The 22994-nt window shown below is 43.9% G+C and overlaps 2 protein-coding genes across 2 annotated transcripts; both read right to left on the reverse strand.

The window, feature by feature from the left end:
* Positions 1-363: 363 nt before the first annotated feature.
* Positions 364-1512, reverse strand: LOC150040177 (uncharacterized). Its single transcript, XM_090327307.1, has 2 exons — positions 1064-1512; positions 364-718 (listed from the first exon to the last, which is right to left on the reverse strand). Exons 1-2 carry the CDS (start codon positions 1510-1512, stop codon positions 364-366), a joined length of 804 nt encoding a protein of 267 aa, XP_090183433.1.
* A 189-nt stretch (positions 1513-1701) lies between these two features.
* On the reverse strand, positions 1702-22531 carry LOC150040178 (uncharacterized). Its single transcript, XM_090327308.1, is given in 7 exon segments — positions 1702-2157; positions 2761-4053; positions 4055-4671; positions 8367-8422; positions 20093-20097; positions 20476-20502; positions 22403-22531. Coding segments are annotated over 7 exon segments (2583 nt in total).
* Positions 22532-22994: the final 463 nt, after the last annotated feature.

Here is a 22994-nt window from a genome sequence, read left to right on the forward strand (position 1 = left end):
CTCATTCCCCCATTTTCTTATAGTCCCTTGAATGGAATCTTTCATTCAATTAAGGCTGTCTCACTCTCTTTTGTCGGGTCCGCAACACCCATAAAAATTATTGGCCCTGAACTCCCAGGTGCTAGGGCACTCGTCCGTAGGGAGAGCGGTGGGGGCATAATATGCTACATCCCACCCCCCCCATCTACTCCTGCCACTAACTGACAGAAGTCAGGGGTGAGGTTAGGCCACCATGAACCTGGTGTGTGAGTCCCGGAAGGGCCCACACAACATCTCCAGTTTGGGATATTAACTGCCAAGTTAAAGGCTTAGGAGTGTGAGGACTCCCTTCCGTGGGGAATGAGGGGACTATGCAAAGAAGGATTAACAGTAAGAAAGTCTTATCTTTAGGGGGTTTGAAGTGCGATGCAGCTTCCATCCTGATTTCTGGTTGGTAGAATCTTCCTGACGAGCTTCCTTTACGTGAGAGGCGTGAATCCAGGAGGCAATCCCGTTCACCTTGAGGGCCGTGGGGGTGGTCAAAAGGACTATGTATGGTCCCTTCCAGCGAGGCTCAAAGTTTTTAGTCTGGTGTCTCCGCACCCACACGGAATCTCCAACCTGGAAAGGGTGTGGGACAATGGGCTTGTCCTGTTGTTCTTGGTAAGCAGCTGTCAGGGGTCTCCAAACTTCCTTCTGGACTATCTGAAGAGCCTGTAAGTGGGCTTGCAAAGAAGGACTGTTAGCATAATTGGAAATATGAGGATCAAAAAAATTAACAGCTGGGGGAGGTGCTCCATACATAATTTCAAAGGGAGTTAATCCATGTGGGCCGGGGGTATTTTGGGCTTGATATAAGGCTAGGGGGAGTAAGGCCACCCAATCCTTTAGGCCGGTTGCTAATGTCAATTTGGTCAAGGTCTCTTTTATTGTTCTATTCATCCTCTCTACCTGTCCTGAACTCTGGGGTCTATAGGCACAATGCAATTTCCAATCAATCCCCAGTAATTTGGCCACCAACTGGCTTACCTGGGAGACAAACGCTGGCCCATTATCCGTTCCCAACACTTGGGGCATGCCATACCTGGGGAAAATTTCTTCCAGTAATTTCTTGGTCACTACTCTGGCTGTTTCATTTTTAGTAGGGAACGCCTCCGCCCATCCAGAGAAGGTGTCTATAAATACCAGGAGATATTTATAGCCATACTGTCCAGGTCTAATCTCAGTAAAATCAATTTCCCAATGGACACCCGGGCGGTGTCCCCTTATTCTTGTTCCAATTCCAACCTTAGCTCGTCCTGTGTTGACTCGGGCACACGCAGTGCACTGATTGGTCACTTGCTGCAGGGCCTCATCCTCTCCCAGGAGGTAGCTTAAGCTTTCTTCTCGGCTGAGGAGGGTCTTCATTTTCTTTTTACTCAAATGGGTCATTTTGTGAAGTTCAGATATTATTTTAAAGGTCCATTTCTTAGGCCACACTATTTTGTCATCAAAAATCCACTGTCCCAATTTGGAGTTGTAAACAGCCCCCATTTTCTTAAGGCACTCGATGTCTTCTGGGCTATACTGGAGTGGAGGAGGATCCCTTGGTGTTTTCTCTGCCACAGGCAAAATTAGTACTTGTGGGGTCCCTTGAAGTGCGGCTTCCCTCGCTGTCTGCCAGGCGATTTCCCCTTGCCTCTGGGGATTCCCCTTTCTGGTGGCCTGGACAATGCATGATACTCAGTTTTTTGCCTTATTTTTAATGTCCTTTCCTTCTGAGGTTAGTAGGCCCCGTCTTCTATAAATTTCTCCATGTATGTGGGCAGTGGCAAAGGCGTATCGGCTGTCTGTATAGACATTGAGTCTCTTACCTTCTGCCATCCAGAGGGCCTCAGTCAAGGCAATGAGTTCCGCTCTCTGGGCTGAAGTTCCGGGAGGCAATTTTCTGGCCCAAATTACCTCAGTCTCGGTGGAAACCGCAGCTCCTGCCTTTCGCTCTCCATTCTCCAGAAAACTGCTGCCATCCGTGAACCAAGTGAAGTCAGCATCGGGAAGAGGACAGTCAGTCAGGTCCGGTCGAGTTCCGTGGACTTCTTGAACAAAGTTGGGCCTTCTTGGCCGAAGCCCGATATCCCAGAATTCCCAGGGTCTGTAAGAGAGCCTCAGTCCCCAGTTTACAATCCCGTTCGGTTTGAGCTGCCAACATTAGGTCGTCCACATATTGGAGGAGTATCAAATTAGGATGCTGCACCCTGAAGTCTGCCAGGTCCCGGTGCAGCGCCTCATTAAACAGGGGCTATTTTTAAATCCCTGTGGCAATCTAATCCAGGTCAATTGTCCTGATATTCCCAATTCGGGATCTTTCCATTCAAAGGCAAAAAGGGGCTGGCTATTGGGGTGCAATCTCAGGCAAAAGAAGGCATTTTTCAGATCTAATACTGTATACCATGTATGCGTTGGGGACAACCCACTCAATAGGTTGTATGGATTTGGTACAGTAGGATGGATGTCCTCTGTTCTTTTGTTAACTTCTCTCAAATCCTGGACTGGGCGGTAATCATTTGTCCCCGGCTTCTTTACTGGCCACAAGGGAGTATTCCAGGGGGATCTGCAGGGCACTAGTATTCCCTGATCCAATAGGCGTTTGATGTGAGGCCTGATCCCCTGCCTGGCTTCTTGTGACATTGGATATTGCTTTATTGAAATAGGAGTAGAGTTAGCCTTTAGCATAATAACAAGGGGTGCTTAATGTCTAGCCAGTCCCATTCCTCCTGTTTCCGCCCAGGCTTGGGGAAATACTTGAAGCCAAGATGCAGGTAAAGTTCCTTTTTCCCCTTCCTTTTCATATATTCTATATTCGTCTTCTACATTCAGGGTGAGTACATGTAGGGGTTGCCCTTGGGGGCCAGCGATGTGTGCCCCATCTCCCTTAAAATGGATTTGTGCCTTTAGTAAATCTCTTCCCAAAAGGGGGTATGGGCAGTCAGGAACATGTAGGAAGGAGTGGGTCACCTTACCCGTTGCCAGTTGTATATTCTGGTCTGTCGTCCACCGGTACCTCTTTCCACCAGTAGTTCCCTGCACCCACGCGGACTTTCCACTCAGTGGGCCGGGGGTGTTGGTTAACACGGAGTGTTGGGCTCCCGTATCTACCAAGAAGGTGACCGGTTGCCCCCCTACAGTCAAGGTTATCCTAGGCTCAGGGGGAGTGGGCTCCTGGCCTGGACTCCCCTAATCGTCCAGGGTTAAGAGGGTGGTCTGAGACTTGGGTATCCGAGGTCCTTTAGGCTTCTCAGGACAGCTGCGGACCCAGTGTCCTTTTTCATTGCAATAGGCGCACTGGCCCTTCTCGACCCCACGAGGGCCCCGTCTATTTCCCCCCTGTCTGTTCTGTTTCTGTCCTGTCACTACCCTGGCCAGTAATCTGCTCATCTCCTTGTTTTGCTTGCGGTCCCTAGCACTTTCTCTTTCCTCTGCTTCTTTCCTTAGGTGCTCATCTCTTTCTTCCTGAGTCTCCCGCTTATTATAGATACGCTCCGCTTCCCTGAGCAACTCCTGGAGGGACAGGTTCTGCAAGTTATCATGTCTCTCTAGTTTCTTCCTGATATCTGGAGCGGACTGCCAAATAAAGGACATGGCAACATTAGTGGCCTGTCCCGGGTCCTCAGGATCATACGGGGTATACACACGGTATGCCTCCTTTAAGCGTTCTAAGAAGGCTGCGGGGGACTCCTCTCCTTTCTAGGTTACTTGCTTAACCTGAGCCAAATTAGTAGGGTGTCTCGAGGCCCCATGGAGACCCGCAATAAGCAACCGGCGATAAAGGACTAGATGGTTTCTACCTTCAGGAGTAGTGAAATCCCAGTTTGGGCATCCTAAAGGAAAGGCAGCATATATCTCGTTAGGCATTTGAGTAGGGCGCCCGTTGTCACCAGGAACATTCTTTCTGGCTTCCAGAAAGACGCGCTGCCTTTCTTCTGAAGTAAGCAGGGCCTGCAGCAGCTGCTGACAGTCGTCCCACGTAGGTTGGTGGGTTACTAGAATAGACTCTATTAATGAAGTTAGTTTGGAAGGATCTTTGCTAAAAGGGGAGGTTATTGTTCTTCCAATTATATAAGTCTGAGGCTGAAAAGGGCCAGTATTGTAACTGGTTATTGGCGCCCAACCGCAAGGGAAACGCCTGAGAGGACGCTGGCTTGGTGGGAGGTTCACGGCGTCCCCTCAACCGTCCCGCCACCGGGGAGGGCGTGGGGTTCCTGGATGGCGGAAGTTGTGGGGCTCCTTCTCCTGATGGCCGAGGAGGAGGCCCTCGCCCCTGATATGGAGGGGGTTCCTCTGCCATGAGATCCACCAGGATTCCTTCCTCTGGAGGCAGGACCTTACTGGGCTGCTGCTGCTTGTGTCCCTCCTGTTCCTTGGACACCAGAGTTGGGTATAGGGAGGAATGTCCTGGAGGATGGAAGACAGGAGACGGAGGAAGAGGAGGAGGCAAAGCAGGGGCAGAGGGGGTCACAATAGGCTTGGTGTTAAATAGGAAGGGCTTCACCCAGGGTGGGGGGTCAGAGACCAGGGCCTCCCATGTGACAATATAAGGCACCTGGTCGGGATGGCCATGCGGTCCTGGGTTCATCACTTTAGACTTGACCTGTGAAATAATAGTTAGGTCAAGAGTGCCATCTAGTGGCCAGCCGACTCCGAAAGTCGGCCACTCTGAGGAACAGAAAGTCATTCACTTATTTTTCCGGACCTCCACCGACTGGTTGCTGGCTATTATCCGGACCTCCTTCCAGTGCTGTAGGGTCAAACTCAGAGGGGTGGTTACGGTCTGTCCCATGTCAGTAGTCAGTCCAAGTCTCGTCACAGTGAGAACAAATATTAACAGACACAAAAGGCAACACACACTTCGCGGCGCGGCTCCGGTGCAAAACCGAAAGTAAACGAGTGTCTGGAGGGGATCCAGATGTTTCCCCTCCCAGCAGGACTAAAGAGTCCTCAGATCGAGGCAAAGCCCTGAAAACGAAAACCGGTTGGGCCAGAAATCTGACCCCAGATGCCTCTGGGACGTCTCCCAGGGCCGCGGTCGGGAGTCCGAGCTCGTCAGCTCCTCCGCGGGTCCGCCAGAATACAGATTGACACGGCCGGGTCACAGAATCGCAAGCACAATTAACACAAAGCAAAACAGGTACAACACAGAGGACAGAACGCTGGCCAGCTTACCTCCCGTAGGTGGGTCGGTGGTCCCTGGGTAGGGGTCTCCTATCCCGGATGAGCCCCCAATTGAAAGACCCCCCGCCTCTGCGGGATGTCCTTCTTGGGAGACCCTCCCCAAGGATCAGCGAGACCACGCAGTCGGATGCAAGTAGCAAGAGGTTTATTCCGGAACACGGGCGCCCGGGGCGACACAGTCTCTCAGAAGACTTGCGCGCCTGGGCGGGGGACAGTTGAGTATTTATGGGTAGCTGAAGCATGGTTACAGCAGCAGAAGCATAGTTACAGGGTAGGGATTGGTCCATTCAAATAAGGCTATGAGTTCACCCAGGGGACCGCAGTGGAATTTTCCTCTGGCTCCGAGAAGGCTGACGCCTCCCGTGCCTGGTCCCAAGATGCTTTCCTTATCAGAAACTCCCTTTCTTATCTGGGCACACAGTTCTAGCAGTCCTAATCACGAACACCTGCCTGGTACGTCCTGCCCTGTCTTTCACAATCGAGCATAACTTGAAACACTCCAGCTGGCGGTATTTCTGGTTCTGTTTTATATAAAATGGAGGGACTTGTGTCAGGGGTGGACAGGAATAGTCTAGCTACGGGTCTCTCAGTGCCTACTTTAAGGAAACTCTGGGCACTAGCTGGTGACACATAGGGAAGAAGGGAGAAACCTAGTATTTAGAGAGTGATATTCAAGATAAAACCCACGTGGCAAGCAGCTAACATACACATGGTGGAGTTGAAAGAAGGACGAAAAGCGAAGAGTCTCATGGGTCTTTGAAAGTTTCCAGACTCACCAGTGAACCTAGCAGTGTGGGATCCCTTCTTCACTGGGAAGGCAGTAGACCCAGCATGCAGTTTTCCCTTGGCAACCTTTCCTTCTGTGTGGGGCCGCCGCTGGGAGGGGTCCCAGCTTTGTAATGCAGGTCAGCCTCCTCACTTCCGGGGTGCACATCCAGGAAGTCCCGCCCACTTCCGCCTATGTCCACGGACACACCCCTTCCCATCCAAAAGAGGACAACTGGCCCTTCTTACACTTCCCGTCCATTTCTTGTCTGACATTGGTAGGCACAGGCAAGAATTCAGCTGATAAAGGATTGCTGTGACTCATTTTCACACAAGGTTCTACTAGGGTGCATACCTCAACCACCCATTATTTCTAATTACTTCTGCCAATATCTCACTGGTGTCTCTGCAGCATAGGCTGTCGTGTCATTCACTGCGTATTCATTAATTATTCACTTCAGCCTTCAAACAAATATAGCTGGGAAATTGGAAAATTCAAAACGTAAAGACGTTGGTGTGTGAATTAATTATGCATTAGGAAATTTCTCTGGACCTTGAAAGTGCCTACTGAACCATAATCTTAATACAAGTCCAAACATCTGTTACCATGAAAGATACATTGGGATAAGGATGGACTGGGTTTCCAGATGAAGATTAAATATGAAATCTTCAGCAAAACTTTGTTTGGGCTTCCATGCATATTTCCCGGTTATTTGTTCTTATCTTCCTATAAGCTACCTTGAATTCTCTTCATGTAACGTAACAGTAAAGTAGAGGAGGATATCCAAACGAGTATCACAATGAGGTTTTTATTACAAGAGAAGTTCACACTATGGTGAATCCCGGCCCACATGTATATGTCAAAACTCTGTCTGTCTGCCTCCCTTTTTATCCTGTTTTCTATGTTGTAGTTATGTGTGTTTCCTAGGGGTGTATTATGGTTCTCGGGGCTGTCACTGATCTGTGGCTCCACGGTTCCCTGCTATACTGATTCTGGCCTGGGTATGGTTCTCAATTTCTTCAGCTGGGGGAACCACCTTGCCTTTAGAGAAACAACCCTACTTTCTGTTTCTCTACTGAATAAGGAAAATAAGAATCTCTCTGCTTTCAAAGACTGGGCTGCCTTTGAACTGCTTTACTCAGATCTCATCCCCTTCAGTCACTTTGATTACAGGCATAAACTCAGTACCAAATACACCGAAAAAGTCAGGAGTGGTGTTGTGTCACCACTGGTAGGGATTGAGCCTTGAGAAACCCGAAACAGAGTGATCAGGAGCTGGACTGAAAGCATCTTTCTAGTATAAGAAGCAATTATGTACTTTTCCTCCCACATGTATAATTTGAGCATGGAAGAGAGGAATGAAGTGAATACAGTCAAACAAATTAGAGAAACAGAGAGACACCCATCACACCCACACACACACCAGACAGATAGACAGACAGACAGACAGACAGACAGACAGACACACACACACACAACCTCATTGACGAGAGAGACCTCAATGTATGTTAATGATTGGATCCTGCTGAGAAAGAAAAAAACAAGTTTCTGACTCCGTGGAGTTTGTTTGAAATGTCAGGGGTTATAGGAGGGAAACTGGCACAAAGGGGCAATCAAGCTATGGATTCTTTGTGCAAGCAGTGAATTTTTTATTGGACAACCATCACCTAAATTTATGGCAGTGTCATAGGAACATGATGTACTTCAATGGCAATTTGGATTTCCACAAGGGTTTCACAGAGGTTATCCTTTTTTGAACTGATACACAGGAAAGCAGACAGATACAATCTGAAACCCAACACATCTCAATACCCAAGTGAGGTCCAGTTCAGGAATTAGGGAGGGATCTTAGGCCATTAACGACACCGAATTTCACAACACCAGTGAATTTTTCATTATGCCCAGTGTATACATGTGGGACCCATAAGGGGATTTAACCTACCCAGCAGAAATAGAATTACAGGCACGCTCTGAGCCTTCGGTACAGCATCGAAGCAACAACAGATTGCCTTCATTCATAGGTTGACAATGGGGTCAGATGTCTGAAACATAACCTGTGTCGAGACATTTCATGGAACTCATACCTGCTGACAACTGGACTTCCTGAAAAGCCAAGATGGAACGTCTCTTCAGGCTCTTGCTCAAAATGTCTTGTATGATGTCCTCTATGTATTCTAGTACACATACACACATTGCCCAAAGATATTGTTTCTATCTTCATAATGAACGGGACATCCGTGCAGATGGTGTTAGTGGTACCACTAATGAAGCTATCTTGCACTTTGAATATTCTTTTCATAGTCTTGCTTACAGTGGTCCCAATGAGGGTCTTAGAAATCATGCATATCCATGTTTGTAATGACAGAGAAGCAGAGAATTTCAAAGATTAATGTACATTTGTACTGACAAATACCGTGTAGCAACTCAGCCCGGACACACTCAGCAAACGTGGACTGTTCTAAAACACATCTGTTGGCAGGTTAAAAGCATAACGGGAAAGAAACTGACCTGCACTAAGTAGAGCCCCTATGTATTCGGCAAAATTTACCATCTCCATTGTGCTGAACCAATACTTTCATGAAGGATGTGAGAGTCCATTCCTTCTCAGTTTTGATGAGGAATCCACTTTGATTACACAAAAAAATTAATGAGAATCTTTCCACTCATATTCATAGCTGCTCTACATCAAGGAGGGTGCCACAATTCTGCTGAGGATAACAGTTTCATGAATTCCATGGTGACTTCCAGTTCCCTCCCGAACTAACAACATGGGTGAATGAGACCTCTAGGTAGCTTCTTTGAATAGGATTCTGGCCACCTGTTCATAGAGATTTGGGAATGAGGAGCTAAATTGTCCCAAATGTCCAACTTCATTCTCTGGCAGAGGATTGGCTGCTGTTCTGTTGTCTAGGCTGCTGCCAGTACAGAATATGCAGATACTTCCTGTAGACTACTGGTTCCACACCATTCCAAGCCATGATTGCCTTATGATAGATTTCACCCATCGAGCTGCACTTGTGATCAGACTATCGGGAGGAATCCCACAAGTACTGCTTATAGTAAAACCCAAGGAATCTTGGTGGCAAAAAAGGGTCATTCCCCGAAGGAATCACATTTTAACCATGAAAATCAGAGAAACAACGAGATCAAACTTTCCTGGGGGAACACTAAACTTCTCAAATGCACTTGTGATGAGTATTTTCCCATCTCTGAACTTCCAAAACCTTATTCAATGTCATGTAACTGTGAAGAGTAATCCATGGCACCAAAGGAATGCAAAGGAATACCAATAGAAGAAGATTGTGGTGCAATTTACACATATGCTACAATGGAAACTAGACTGAGCATGTAAGGCATGAGAGAATCTTGGGTTACTGTGAGTGCACTCTACCTTAAGCACTTTGTAAAAATACCTGTACGTGGTCAAACACAAAAACTTTCCTTCTCCTTGAGAGCCCTCTACTTGCCAGATTCTCACCACTTAGCTGTAACCTTTTATGGAAGTGCATCTTTTCACTACACTCAATCAATTTTGGATGCCATTTTCTGTCAGGTGTTTCCTTGCAGTTAAGTGTCACAAGCAGTCATACACACAGTGGGGATTGTCAATCACTCATGCAAACTTTGACAGAGTTATGCATGATAAATATTAGGCAAGAAATGATTCTCAGACTGTTGACAAACTTTCCAAAGAAGGAACTGAGAGGAAATGAGTTACAACAATGTTCTCATTTGGAAGAATAGGGTTGAAAGTGTCTGTAGATACTCAAATACAAACCCGACTGCACTGGAAAGAACAAAGTGGTTGTCTTCCTAAGAGAAACCTAGGCACTTCCTTAAGTTCACCATCAGGTTTTCCTTGCCTGTATTTTCCCAGTCAAAAGAGGTAATGTAAAGGCCCCTGGGTTCTGTGATGAGGATTCGGGGTGAGCCAGGTATTTTCCGAAGAAATTGGGGAGAGTTGACCATGTAAATGAAAATCCATTCATGTCCTGAGAGTCATAATACATTTAATATTGTAACTCATTAAAACTGAAGTAAAACCTGGAACCAATGTGTTTTGCCTGATGAATCATTTCTGAAAGGGAATGAATGAGGATTAGCATTATCTCACATTCCTAGGGAAAGGAAACTTGAATATATCTCTCTGGACAGCCAAAGTGCAACAAGCAACTACCAGGGATATGGCAGTGATAAAATAGCCCATTGGCAACTACCGGTGAGACGAGCTGGCTTTCTTAAACTTATTATCCATAGAAACATAACAAACATATGGACAGCTTCTGAGAATTAGACTGGATGTCTTCTGAGTATATATTTTAAAGTGTGTGATCATGTGAAAATTGACCCTAGAAAAATCCATTCTGCAATTTTTAACATTTTTTTTGCTTTTGGCCAATCTTGGTCAGTGATCTCACGGCCTTGGCAGGACTCCTCGGGTTTATCCAACTAGAGCTCTTCCACTTCGTCCACACCACGAGTTCTGTGGTCCTGTGGTATCAAACCCAAGGCTTAATGCATGCTAAGGAAGCACTCTCTTTCTGTGAGAATCTCCCAGCTGAGAATCCTTTCTTTTAATAGCTGGTGCAAATTCATCATGAGGCTTTGGCTCTGCCATACTTCACGTACCATGATTTGTTTCGTTGCTCCTCTATTTGGGTTCAGATTGGGGTGCTGTCATTAGTTTGAATGGCAGCGGAGAATAGCACTGTGTATCAATACTCCGTGGCTTGAATCCCTACTTAGAGACCTCTCAGTTGGTTTCATACTTAAGGCATATGAAATAATGCTGTAGTGAACATCATTGTGCTAGGACCCTCAGCAAGGCCACCCTTCTGGACATTTCACGAAATGCCCAGGGTTTGGATTGTGGGTCATAGGGAACCATCATAGTTAAGTTTCCCTCCTGTGTAACAACTAGTGAACAGTTTTCATTACCAGTAGTGGACCACAGTCATTCAGCAGATATGCACATGAGACGGGACTAACGAATTCAACAATCAGACATGGAAACAAGAGGTCTTTCTGAGAATTTTTGGTCTTAATAAACTATGTAAATCAGTTTTTTTATTTTATTTTTATTGTAATTAGTAAAAGGGTTACATGATATTTGCCAGATAGAAGGTGCATTAATTCACATACATTGATACCCTTTCACATGTCTTGGTACCCGTTTCCCTCCCCCCCCAAACCCCCCACCTGTCTTTGTTTCCCCCCTTCCCTATCAAATTTCAAATATCCAAATACAAATAAATTCAATATATCAGATAACAAAGGGAGATACTATACCAATATGAGATAACCAAGGGACAGCAAAGGAGATGAGAGACAACATAGTACATTAAGGACAACAATCATTCATTATATGGCTTTTGTTTCACTATCCTGGAGGTCCTTTCAATTAGCTTCACATTATATGGCCTTATGTATCAAGATTTTGCTCTATTGCAAATCTCTGCTAGTAGAGCCCAAGGTTTCTACTGATTATGACAAATGAGGGAAACCATTGAGCCTAAGTTCCTTTGAGTCTGACTTATTTCACTTAATATGATTTTTTCTAAGTCTTTCCATTTCCTAACAAATGGGGCGATGTCATTTTTTCTGACAGCAGCATAGAATTCCATTGTGTACAAATACCACAACTTGTTGATCCACTCATCAACTGAGGGACATCTAGGTTGGTTCCATATCTTTGCTATGGTGAATAGTGCTGCAATGAACATTGTTGTGCTAGTGGGTTTAGTTTCTGGGTAGTTGGGTAAATGCCAAGTAGTGGAATTGCTGGGTCATAGGGGAGTTCTATGTTTAGCCTTTTGAGGCACTGCCACACTGCTTTCCATAGTGGTTGAACGAGTTTGCACTCCCACTAACAGTGTAGTAGTGATCCCTCCTGGCCACATCCCCTCCAGCATCTGTTGTTATTCGTTTTCCTGATCCTGGCCATTCTAGCTGGAGTGAGGTGGAATCTTAGAGTTGTTTTGATTTGCATTTCTTTTATGACCAGAGATGTGGAGCATTTCTTCATGTGTCTATAGGCCATTTTTGTTTCTTCTTCAGAGAAGACTCTAAGTTTTTGGGCCATTTTTTAATGGGATGGTTATTACTTTGTAGGTTAGTTTTGGAGTGATTCAATTTTTTGCGTTGTTGATATATTTTAGATATGAGGCCTTTGTCCATTGTTTGGTTGGTGAAGATCTTCTCCCACTCTGTAGGCTTCCTGATTAGTTTACTAGCTATGTCCTTTGCCATACAAAAGCTCTGCAGTTTAATGCAGTCCCACTTATCCAGCCTTTCTCTGATTTGTTGTGATTCTTGGTCCTTATTAAGAAAGTTTCGACCTGTGCCAAGGAGGCCTAGTGTATCTCCTATTCCTTCCTGTAGAGTTTTCAGTGTGTCAGCTTTTACCTACAGGTCTTTGATCCATTTGGAGTTAATTCTAGTGCAAGGTGACAAAAAGGATCCAGCTTTAGTTTTCTGCAGGTGCTTAACCAGTTCTGCCAGCACAACTTGTTGAAGAGGCTGTCTTTCTTCCATTCTATTTTTTTGGCTCCCTTGTCAAAGATTAGGTGGCCATAGGTCTGTGGTTTAATATCTGGGTCCTCAGTTCTATTCCATTGGTCTTCAGGCCTGTTCCTGTGCCAGTACCAAGCTGTTTTGAGAATTATAGCTCTGTAATAGAGTCTAAAGTTTGGAATTGAAATTCCTCCAGCGCTGTTTTTTCTGCTAAGAAGTGTTTTTGCTATACGGGGTCTTTTATTATTCCATATGAAATTTTGGATTGCCTCTTCTATTTCTTTAAAGAATGACATTGGGTTGTTGATGGGTATTGCACTGAATTTGTAGATAGCTCTTGGCAAGATTGTCATTTTCACAATGTTGATTCTTCCATTCCAGGAGCATGGGAGGTTTTTCCATTTCCTTAGTTCTGCTTTAATTTCTTTTTTTATGGTTTTAAAGTTTTCGTCAAAAAGGTCCTTTACATTCTTAGTTAAGCTAATTCCTAGGTACTTTATTTTCTTTGAGGCTATTGTGAAAGGAGTTTCTTTCCTGATTATTGCCTCGTTCCTCTCACTGTTGGCATAAAGGAAGGCAGTTTATTTTTGGGGGTTGATTTTATAGCCTGCTACTCTTCCAAAGCTTTGGATCAGCTCAAGGAGCTTGGAGTAGAGTCTATAGGATTCTTTAAATACAGAATCATGTCATCTGCAAAGAGGGATAGTTTTATTTCCTCTTTCCCTACTTGGATCCCCTTTATGCTTGCTTCTTGCCTTATTGCACTGGCTAGGAATTCTAGTACTATGTTAAAGAGGAGTGGAGAGAATGGGCATCATTGCCTCATTCCTGATTTTAGAGGGAATGGCTTTAGATTTTCACCATTAAGTGTAATACTAGCAGTAGGTTTCTCATACACAGCCTTTATTACATTGAGGAATGTTCCATGGATTCCTAGTTTCTCCAGAGCTTTTAACATAAAGGGGTGTTGGATCTTGTCAAATGCCTTTTCTCATCTATTGAGACAATCATGTGATTTTTGTCCTTGCTCCTGTTGATGTGTTGAATTATATTAAGTGATTTGCGTATGTGGAACCAGCTTTGCCTCCCCATGATGAATCCAGGTTGATCATAGTGTATAATTTTTTGATGAGTTGTTGTAGACGGTTGGCCAATATTTTGCTGAGAAGTTTTGCATCGATGTTCATCAAAGATATAGGTCCATAGTTCTCTCTTTTTGATGAATCTCTGTCTGGTTTGGGGATGAGGGTTATACTGGCTTCATAGAATGAGTTTGGTAAGGAACCTTCATTTTCAATTTCATTGAAGAGCTTGAGGAGTATTGGTGTGAGCTCTGCTTTGAAGACCTTATAGAATTCAGCTGTGAATCCATCTGGCCCTGGGCTTTTCTTAGGTGAAGTTCTCTAATTGCCATTTCTATTTCAGAGCTTGAAATAGGCCTGTTGAGTTGGCTTAGTTCTTCTTGGTTCAGTGTGGGTATGTTAATATTGGCTAGGAATTCATCCATTTCATCTAGATTCTCAAATTTGTTGGCATAAAGGATCGAGAAGTATTCCCTCATGATATTCTGGATCTTGGTAATTTCTGTCGTGATATTACCATTTTCATCTGCGATTTTGTTTATTTCGATATGCTCTCTTCTTTTTTTGGTAAGATTTGCTAAGGGCTTGTCAATTATGTTAATTCTTTCAAAGAACCAACTCCTTGTTTTGTTGATTCTTTCTATAGTTTTTTTGGATTCCAAATCATTTAATTCTGCTTTGATTTTAATAATTTACTTTCTTCTACTGGGATGAGGGTTGGTTTGTTGCTCTTTTCCAGGATTTCAGGTGAGACATTAACTTGTTGGTTTGCAATTTTTCAACTTGTTGTTGTAGGCACTCAGAGCTATAAATTTTCCTCTGAGTACTGCCTTTGTTGTGTCCCAAAGGAGTTGGTAGTTTGTGTGCTCCTTACTGTTAAATTTCATAAACTGTTGGATTTCTGTTCTGATCTCTTCGATGACCCATTGGTGATTCAAGAATGTGTTGTTCAGTCTCCATGAGTTACATAGTTTTCTTTGGTGGAGATGTGTGTTCAGTTCCAGTTTGATGCCTTTGTGGTCTGAGAGTGTGCATGGAATAATTTCTGTGTTTCTGAATCTATCCAGGTTTGTTTTATGGCCTAAGATGTGATCTATTTTTAAAATGTTCCATGTGCTGCTGAGAAAAACGTATATTATGTTGTTGCTGGGTGGAATATTCTGCAGATGTCTGTTAGATCTAGTTGGTCTATATAGTTTTTCAGTTCTAAGGTTTCTCTGTTGAGTTTTTGCCTTGTTGATCTGTCCATAGATGAAAGTAGTGTGTTAAAGTCACCGACAATCACTGTATTTCGATCTATGTATGGTTTCAGTGTAAGTAAAGTTTGCTTGATGAAGTTTGGAGCTCCGGAATTGGGTGTGTAAATGTTTAGGATCATTATGTCTTCCTGGAGGAAAGATCCCTTTAGTAGTATGTAGTAACCTTCTTTGTCTTTTCTTACTAATTTTGGTTTGAAGTCTATTTTATCTGATATGAGGATGGCAACTCCAGCCTGTTTATGGGGGCTGTTAGCTTGATAGAGTTTATTCCAACCTCTCACTTTCAAAAGATGCTTGTTTTTTGGGGGTAAGTTGTGTCTCTTGAAGACAGCAGAATGATGGCTCTTGCTTTTTGATCCAACTAGACAGCCTATGCCGTTTAATTGGAGAGTTGAGTCCATTGATATTGAGAGTTAGGATTGAGAGATCTTTATTAGATCCTACCATTTTTAAAAGCTTTTATTTGGGCCTGTGTCTTGACAGTTCTTGTGGTCCTTAGGTGGTATGCTGTTTAGGTGCCATTTCTTTCCCTATATTGCCTTTATTTTGGTTTTCTATGTATAGAACATCTTTCAGAATTCTCTGTAGTGTTGGTTTTGTTGCGACATATTGTTGCAGCTTTTCCCTGGAATGGAATGTTTTTATTGTTCCCTCAGTTATGAGTGAGAGCTTAGCTGGGTACAGTATTCTTGGTTGGTAGTTATTTGACTTAAGGGCATGACATATATGCTTCTGGTCACTTCTTGCTTGCATGGTCTCTGCTGAGTAATCTGGGGTTATTCTGATTGGTTTTCCTTTATAGGTTACTGAACCCTTTTCCCTGGCTGCCTTTAGGATCCTTTTTTTGATTTCTACTGATCGAGTTCGGATTACGATGTGGCGGTGAGATGTTCTTTTCTGGTCAGGTCTGTTTGGGGTTCTAAAAGCTTCTTGTATCTGGATGGGTCTGCCCTTCTGGATATTTGGGAAATTCTCTGAGATGATTCCCTGAAGTGTATTTCCAATACCATTGACCTCTTTCTCCAGACCCTCCTCAATACCAATTAGCCTTAAATTAGGCTTCCTAATTGTATCTTAGACCTCCTGAAGCACTCTCTCATTTTTCGTAGGTTTGGATTGACTCATTTTCTGTTCTTTCTCTATAATAACTAAATTATCTTCAGCCCCGGAAATTCTCTCCTCTGCATTGTCTAACCTGCTATCAAAGCTATCTACTTTATTTTTCATCTCTCTTGCTAGTAATTGCTCATTTTTGATGCCTTGCATCTCTTCTTTTAGATCATGTATGGATTTCTTTAGCTCCTTGATTTCCATTTGAGTGGTTAGCTCAGTAGCTTTATTTTCTTTGAACATTTGCTGGAGTTCGGTCACCTTTTTATTTGTGGATTCTATGAATTCATCCATCTTTCTTTGAAAAACCTTTATTACGGCCTCCTTTATGGCTTCTTCTTCTTTACTTATCACCTTGTTTATGGTTTCCTCTTGTTCAGCTATGGCTTCCTCCCTTATCTCTTTCTTTATATTTTCTCATTTTTCATTAATGATGTTTATCAATTGCATTTGTACAGCACTTGGAAGACTCTCCTCTAGGTTTGCCAGTGACTGTTCCATTGTCTGTTTACATTGGGTGGGGGAGGTGGGAGATGTTGTTTCTTGATTTGACATTTTTCTTGAGTTTCTTGTTCTGCCCATTTGAAAATGGGAGCAAGATTAATACTAAACACGATTATAGTTTTTCAGATATAACCAACCTAGACCTCTTTAGCTGGCAGACTCTAGATGTTCACAAGTTTTGATTGGTGTTATCACTCTTTCTTTTTGTGCAGTTACCAACTAGTCTAATTATTCACTGATAAGCGATTTATATCCAAAACAATAAGCCTCTCAATCCAATCTCTATTGTCTTTAAGTCCCTCTGAGCCTACAGAATGATTAAACACCTAGATATACCATGTTGCTCAACAGCCATCAAGTGTAGATGCATGCAGTATAAGGGTTGAAAGAGGAGCAGAGGTCCAGAGATAGAAAAATAGAATGAGAGAGGTCAGGGGGTAGGTAGGTAGAGTATTTGAGTACAAAGTTTGGAAAGTATTAGAATAAAACTTATGTGTTGCTGCGTGACTAGCTCTTAGGCCAACCAGTGGCCTCACAGTGGACCATGGGATGGATCTGTGAGCTTCCCTCTGAGCGCGGTTGGCAGACGTTTTCCTGTGCTGCTTCCAGGGGGGGCCCCAAGCCAAGGGTGTGGGGATTGAGAGTTTCAGGAGCTCTCAGGACGACCAGCAGGAGGCCCTTCTGTTCCCAGGGCAGGGTCCAGCTGGGGATGTGGGCTCCAAGGGCAGAGCCTCGCCTTTTTGGTTCTCAGAAGGGGAGCTTGGCTGCTGGTGGGCCCTTCATATCCCTGCTGTGTTTCCCCTGCTTTGTCAGAGTCTGTGACTGTGGGGGGGGGGCCCTCAGTGGTGTCTTGCTCAGGATTCCCAGCTGGAGGATGCCCCGCTAGAGAATTGAGGGGGGGCAGATGCTGGCTCCTATTTACCCGCACCCCCTACCCACTTTTGTAAGGCAGGGTCCCAAAGCCCTGGGTGAGGAGCCTGGTGGGTGGGTGGGAGCTGGGACAGCTCTGCCTCCCCTGGTGGGGTGCTGAGTCTTAGGGTCCTTCCACTTGTCAGTCTCCAGTCAGAGGGCTGGGGGTTGAGCCCATTGGGCGGGTGGGAGTTGGGGCAGCCCTGCCTCCCTTGGTGCGGTGCTGGGTCTTATGGGTAGCCCGCCTCTCAATCTCCAGTCAATGGCCTGAGGGAGAGGGCTGTTCAGGGGAGGGACATGATTCTAAATTCCTTGCCCCCCTGCTCCCGCCAGTCTTTCTCACGCAGGGTGTTGGGGTCTGAGTTAAGTTCTATTGCTTGGAACCCGCTCCGCTTTCCCGATGTGTTTGGGGACGCGCTGTATTACTCACGCCTCTGCGTCCGTCTGCAGGTGCTCCACGGTGGTGGGGAGTCTTTCACTCCCCTCGGGTCTCCACTGTGGCCTGTGTTCTGCATCTGGGTTCCGCTGCTTGCTGTTCTGGTTCCGCGTCTGAGTTCCGCTGCTTCCACCGTTTGCTGGCCCGGTTCTGTGCTAGTTTCTACAACTGTTGGGCTCCCAGCCTGGTGCCCTCCACTGCTGCCGCTTTTCGTGGATTAGACCCGGTGCCCGCCCCCGCTTTCCCCGCATTAAGCCGGTGCCAGCTCAAGCCGCTTTTCGCGGCTTGGTCTGGCGCGGCTTTCCGAGGCTTTGGGCGAGAGGTGGGGGAGGGGTCCTCGCGTTCCGAATTCTTTCAGAATGTTCGATGTGAGCTTTATCTGGAATTCTTTTCCGGTTTGAGTCCTGCTCCATTGCTTTTTGAGTTTGTTGTTGTGGATTTCTTTAAATAGTTGGCTCGTGGGACACCCTGGTTCTCTCTTTTTGTCAGAGAAAGGTCGGCAGCATCCCTATTGTCTCGGCGCCATCTTCCTTCTTGGATGCCATTTTCTGTCAGGTGTTTCCTTGCAGTTAAGTGTCACAAGCAGTCATACACACCGTGGGGATTATCAATCTCTCATGCAAACTTCGACAGAGTTATGCATGATAAATATTAGGGAAGAAATGATTCTCAGACTGTTGACAAACTTTCCAAAGAAGGAATTGAGAGGAAATGAGTTGCAACAATGTTCTCATTTGCAAGAATAGGGTTGGAACTGTATGTGGATACTCAAGTACAAACCTGACTGCACTGGAAATAACAGAGTGGTTGTCTTCCCTAAGAGAAACCTAGGCACATCCCTAAGTTCACCATCAGGATTTCCTTACCTGTATTTTCGCAGTCAAAAGGGGTAATGTAAAGGCCCCTGGGTTCTGTGAAGAGGATTCAGGGCTAGCAAGGTATTTTCCAAAGAAACTGGGGAGAGTTGACCATGTAAATGAAAATCCATTCATGTCCTGAGAGTCATAATACATTTAATATTGTAACTCATTAAAACTGAAGTAAAACCTGGAACCAATGTGTTTTGCCTGATGAATCACTTCTGAAAAGGAATGAATGAGGATTAACATTATCTCACATTCCTAGGGAAAGGAAGCTTGAATATATCTCTCTGGACAGCCAAAGAGCAACAAGCAACTACCGGGAATGTGGCAGTGATAAATTAGCACATTGGCAACTACCGGTGAGACGAGCTGGCTTTCTTAAACTTATTATCCATAGAAACATAACAAATGTATGGACAGCTTCTGAGAATTAGACTGGTTGTCTTCTGAGTATATATTTTAATGTGTGTGATCATGTGAAAATTGATCCTAGGAAAATCCATTCGGCAATTTTTTAAATTTTATTTTTCTTTTGGCCAGTCTTGGCCCTTGATCTCAGGGCCTTGGCAGGACGCCTCAGTTTTTATCCAACTAGAGCTCTTCCACTTCGTCCACACCATGAGTTCTGTGGTCCTGTGGAATCAAACCCAAGGCTTAATGCATGCTAAGGAAGCACTCTCTTTCTGTGAGAATCTCCCAGCTGAGAATCCTTTCTTTTCATAGCTGGTGCCAAATTCTTCATGAGCCTTTGGCTCTGCCTTACTTCACTTACCATGATTTGTTTCGATGCCCCTCCATTTGAGTTCAGATTGGGGAGCTGTCATTAGTTTGAATGGCAGCGGAGAATACCACAGTGTATCCATACTCTGTTGCCTTAATCCCTACTTAGGGTCCTCTAAGTTGGTTCCATACATAAGCCACATGAAATAATGCTGCAGTGAACATCATTGTGCTAGGAGCCTCAGCATGGCCACCCTTCGGGACATTTCGGGAAATGCCCAGGGTTTGGATTGTGGGTCATAGGGAACCTCCATATTTAACTTTCCCTCCTGTGTAACACGTAGTGAACAGTTTTCATTTGCCAGGAGTGGATCACAGTCATTCAACAGATATGCACATGAGACCAGATGCACGGGACTAACGAATTCAACAATCAGACATGGAAACAACAGGTCTTTCTGAGAATTTTTTGTCTTAATAAACTATGTAAATCAATTTCTTTTCTCTACTTTCCCCTTGTGGATTGTCTCCACAGGTTACCGTATCTGACCTTGTTTCCTGGCACATTCATATTTCTTTCTTTTTTTTTTTTTACAAATTTATGTGTTTATTTTATATAGGGATGGGAAGAGAAACACAAGAAGTTCTGAGTGGGAGGTTGAGAGGAGAATTACTTGAGGTGCCATACTAAGGTTCGAGATATAATGAAACCATTAACTGACACATGCGCTAGCCCACTATACCTTACCTAAAAAGGAAACACATTTTCCAAAAACTATAAGAAATTACTAAGAGTACTCAAAGGAATGTGGTCAATCTCAACAACATCATGGATCCTGTTGTAATGGATCTGTATTACTTAAATAGTAGTGCTGTACAACACATCACCCCGAAAGAGAAAAAAGCAGTCCGGTGCTTCAGAATAAATACAGAAAATGCAATCAGCAGGAATGCAAAAGGGATTTCCTCCTGTTTGAAAGTAATATCAGCAAAATTCTTCTCTCATTCTAATGCATGAAAATATACACAAAAAGATGGATGATCAAACAAGAAGTTTCCTACACATGCTTATAAAGCATCATGTAAAAGGCATATGAATGGAAAGGGATGGAATAGAAAAGCCTACCTGTTCAATAAGGCCTACATCAGGATTCTGAGGTACAACATTTCAAAAAAGAAACTAAAAAACAATCCAAAATACTATCACCAAAATAAAACCAGATAAAAATCTACTCTGATAATGTCTGTCAGGGGGAAAATCCCAATAGGAGGAAAAATCACAGCATAAGGAAGACAAAAAAGGGCACATACATGCAAACCTTTCCAACTGAAGACACCTATCAATGATTAGTATACATCTTAACACATGTACACACATAAAGGTCTAGAAATTTTATGTTATTCTTCATCCTGCTGACATCAATGACAGATCCCTGTACAGAGAGAAATTGCGTGGTTATCCAGTAACATACTTTATCTGAAGTGGCCACCAGCTCTACTCTTCGCAATGGGTGACAGGTCAAATCATACGAGGCTCAAATTTCAGATCTACCAAGTCAGCCCTTTCGTGGTTTTGAAAGACAGCCATGATAAATACAAACAATATTTCAGCAGTAAACTCAATTTGATGAGAGAACAAAATGTCATAGATTGCACATGTAAGTACTTGGAATTCTCTAATCACGCAAGAAAACATGATTATGAACGCATGTAAGGGTCACCAAAAAACACCAAAGGAACAATTCCGTGGATTGCTAATTGGTAAACAGTTGCTTTCTTCAGATCACAAGCACACTATTTCCTTTTCCGCGTCCAAAGAAGAACAACATGGGTTCAATGTGGACACCAGGTTGGAAAAGGGAAATGAATTCTAGGATCATGGTTTCACATGGACAGCTCTACCGAGAATGCCCCTTGGAAATATAGCCTTTCCGCATCACAATTCATCCTGTGGCTCATGTGAACCATGCTGGGTGGAATGAAGCCCAAGAAGACGGTGCGGTGATTGCATACCAGCAACATCATATGTCAGGACTATTGATTGACTCCAGATAATAACCAATTCTCTGTTCATTTATATGTAATAACCCACATACTTACCCTCTACATAGGTGCATCTTAGGAAGCTTTCTAGCTATTCCTCAATTCCTTCTGTGAATATAAAATATGCCAAATTAGTTGCTTAGAAAGAGGGGCCTATGTTCATCCAAACATGCCATCATACTATGAACAAGATCTCAAATGTGTAGAATCAGGCACAAAATACCCATGCAATTGGAAATGTCTATGGCAAATTTTAATGGTTTACAGGAAGTGGCAAAGAATAAAAATGTTTTCAAACATCTCTGATTATGTGATTTCTCTTCATTTCTTTTCTCGATGTCTTTGATGTGATAGATGTTTACACATAGAGGTCCATATTTATCCTACTCATTAACAATGCTTCTCTTTAGGTCCGCGTTTTCTATTTTCCCTAAATAATTTTCATAAGTAATTCAAAATCATGAAATAGGGAATGTGCAAAAAGAAATTCCTAGCAATACTTTTTCTCTAGTCTTTATTGAATGCATATATTGACTCAGTGGAAACATTAAGTCTCCAAGAAGATTCTGGGGGAGCATTTACACTAACAAGCAGACAGGAATCTCTCCTGAAGAAGGAAGAATTCTCTTCCTACTGTCATACCTCTAGAATCAATTTGGGAATTGAGAAGCAGCAGAGGCTGTCAAGGGCAATGTTGTTGAAAGGTACTTGTTGGCATTTCCAGAGTCACTTTAAAAATGTGTTCAATAATTCTCTGCTGATATTCTAGCAGGACAGCTAAGGGGAAACCCAGGAAGCTCTTCTCTACATTTAAGCTCTATGCAATTGTCAGGGGTCTGTGGCTCAAATGAAACAGCCCTTGATTTCTGCTGAAAAGGGCAGGTACAGGGACCATCTCCAGGCTTGCAGCCACTCAGGACCATCACCATCACCACCACCACCACCACCAAGAGTAATTGTATACAATCAAGGGATAATGAAAAATGGAAACTGAGTCGCCAATAACATACCTGAAGGAATGGATACTGGCCAACCCTTTCCGAACTCCAAATCAGCAACTGACAACGCAAAGGACCTTGGTTTGGACCAGGATATTCTAGTTTGCATTTCTTTCCATAATGCTGTTTCTTCCTAGACATTGTGACTCCACGAACCAAACAGTCTACGCATGACACTGGGAAAGCCTAAGAATACCAGGAGTTTTGTACTGAACTTTTAGGATTAGAGAGGACAGAAAGCTGGGTACCCATGAGACTTGTCAGCTGATTTTACACAGGACAGTGTAATGTGTGTGAGGTGAAGTAGTGAGTCCTTACCTGCTTTTGCTTGAGGAATTCCCTGTGCCCCAAATGAAACTTGGGCTAGGATGTTCCAAGCATTCTACCAAAGGAAACCAAGACATTTGGGGGGGGGGTTGCATAAGAGACTGACTTCCTTTCAGACAAACACACACAAGTAATATTCACCACAGGAAGGAACTGACATAACAGTGACACCTAAATGAACACCAAAGGAAAAGCCCTGAAGTATTCATTGGCATAGTAGATGTGGGTTTCAGACACGCATTTTAGTATCTCCCCATGGCAAGATGAAAATACTTTT

The sequence above is a fragment of the Megascapheus bottae genome, chromosome Y (genome assembly GCF_031878675.1).
Source record: "Megascapheus bottae isolate mThoBot1 chromosome Y, mThoBot2.hap1, whole genome shotgun sequence".
NCBI classification, from domain to species: Eukaryota; Metazoa; Chordata; class Mammalia; order Rodentia; family Geomyidae; genus Megascapheus; species Megascapheus bottae.

What these genes read in the sequence shown, in the direction of transcription:
- LOC150040177 (XM_090327307.1), bottom strand. Translation starts at nt 1,512, where the DNA reads ATGGGGGCTGTTTACAACTCCAAATTGGGACAGTGGATTTTTGATGAC. An exon ending in CTGGAAGAAATTTTCCCCAG is followed by an intron (nt 719 to 1,063) that starts GTATGGCATGCC and finishes TTATGCTAACAG; the next exon opens with TCCTTCTTTGCAAGCCCACT.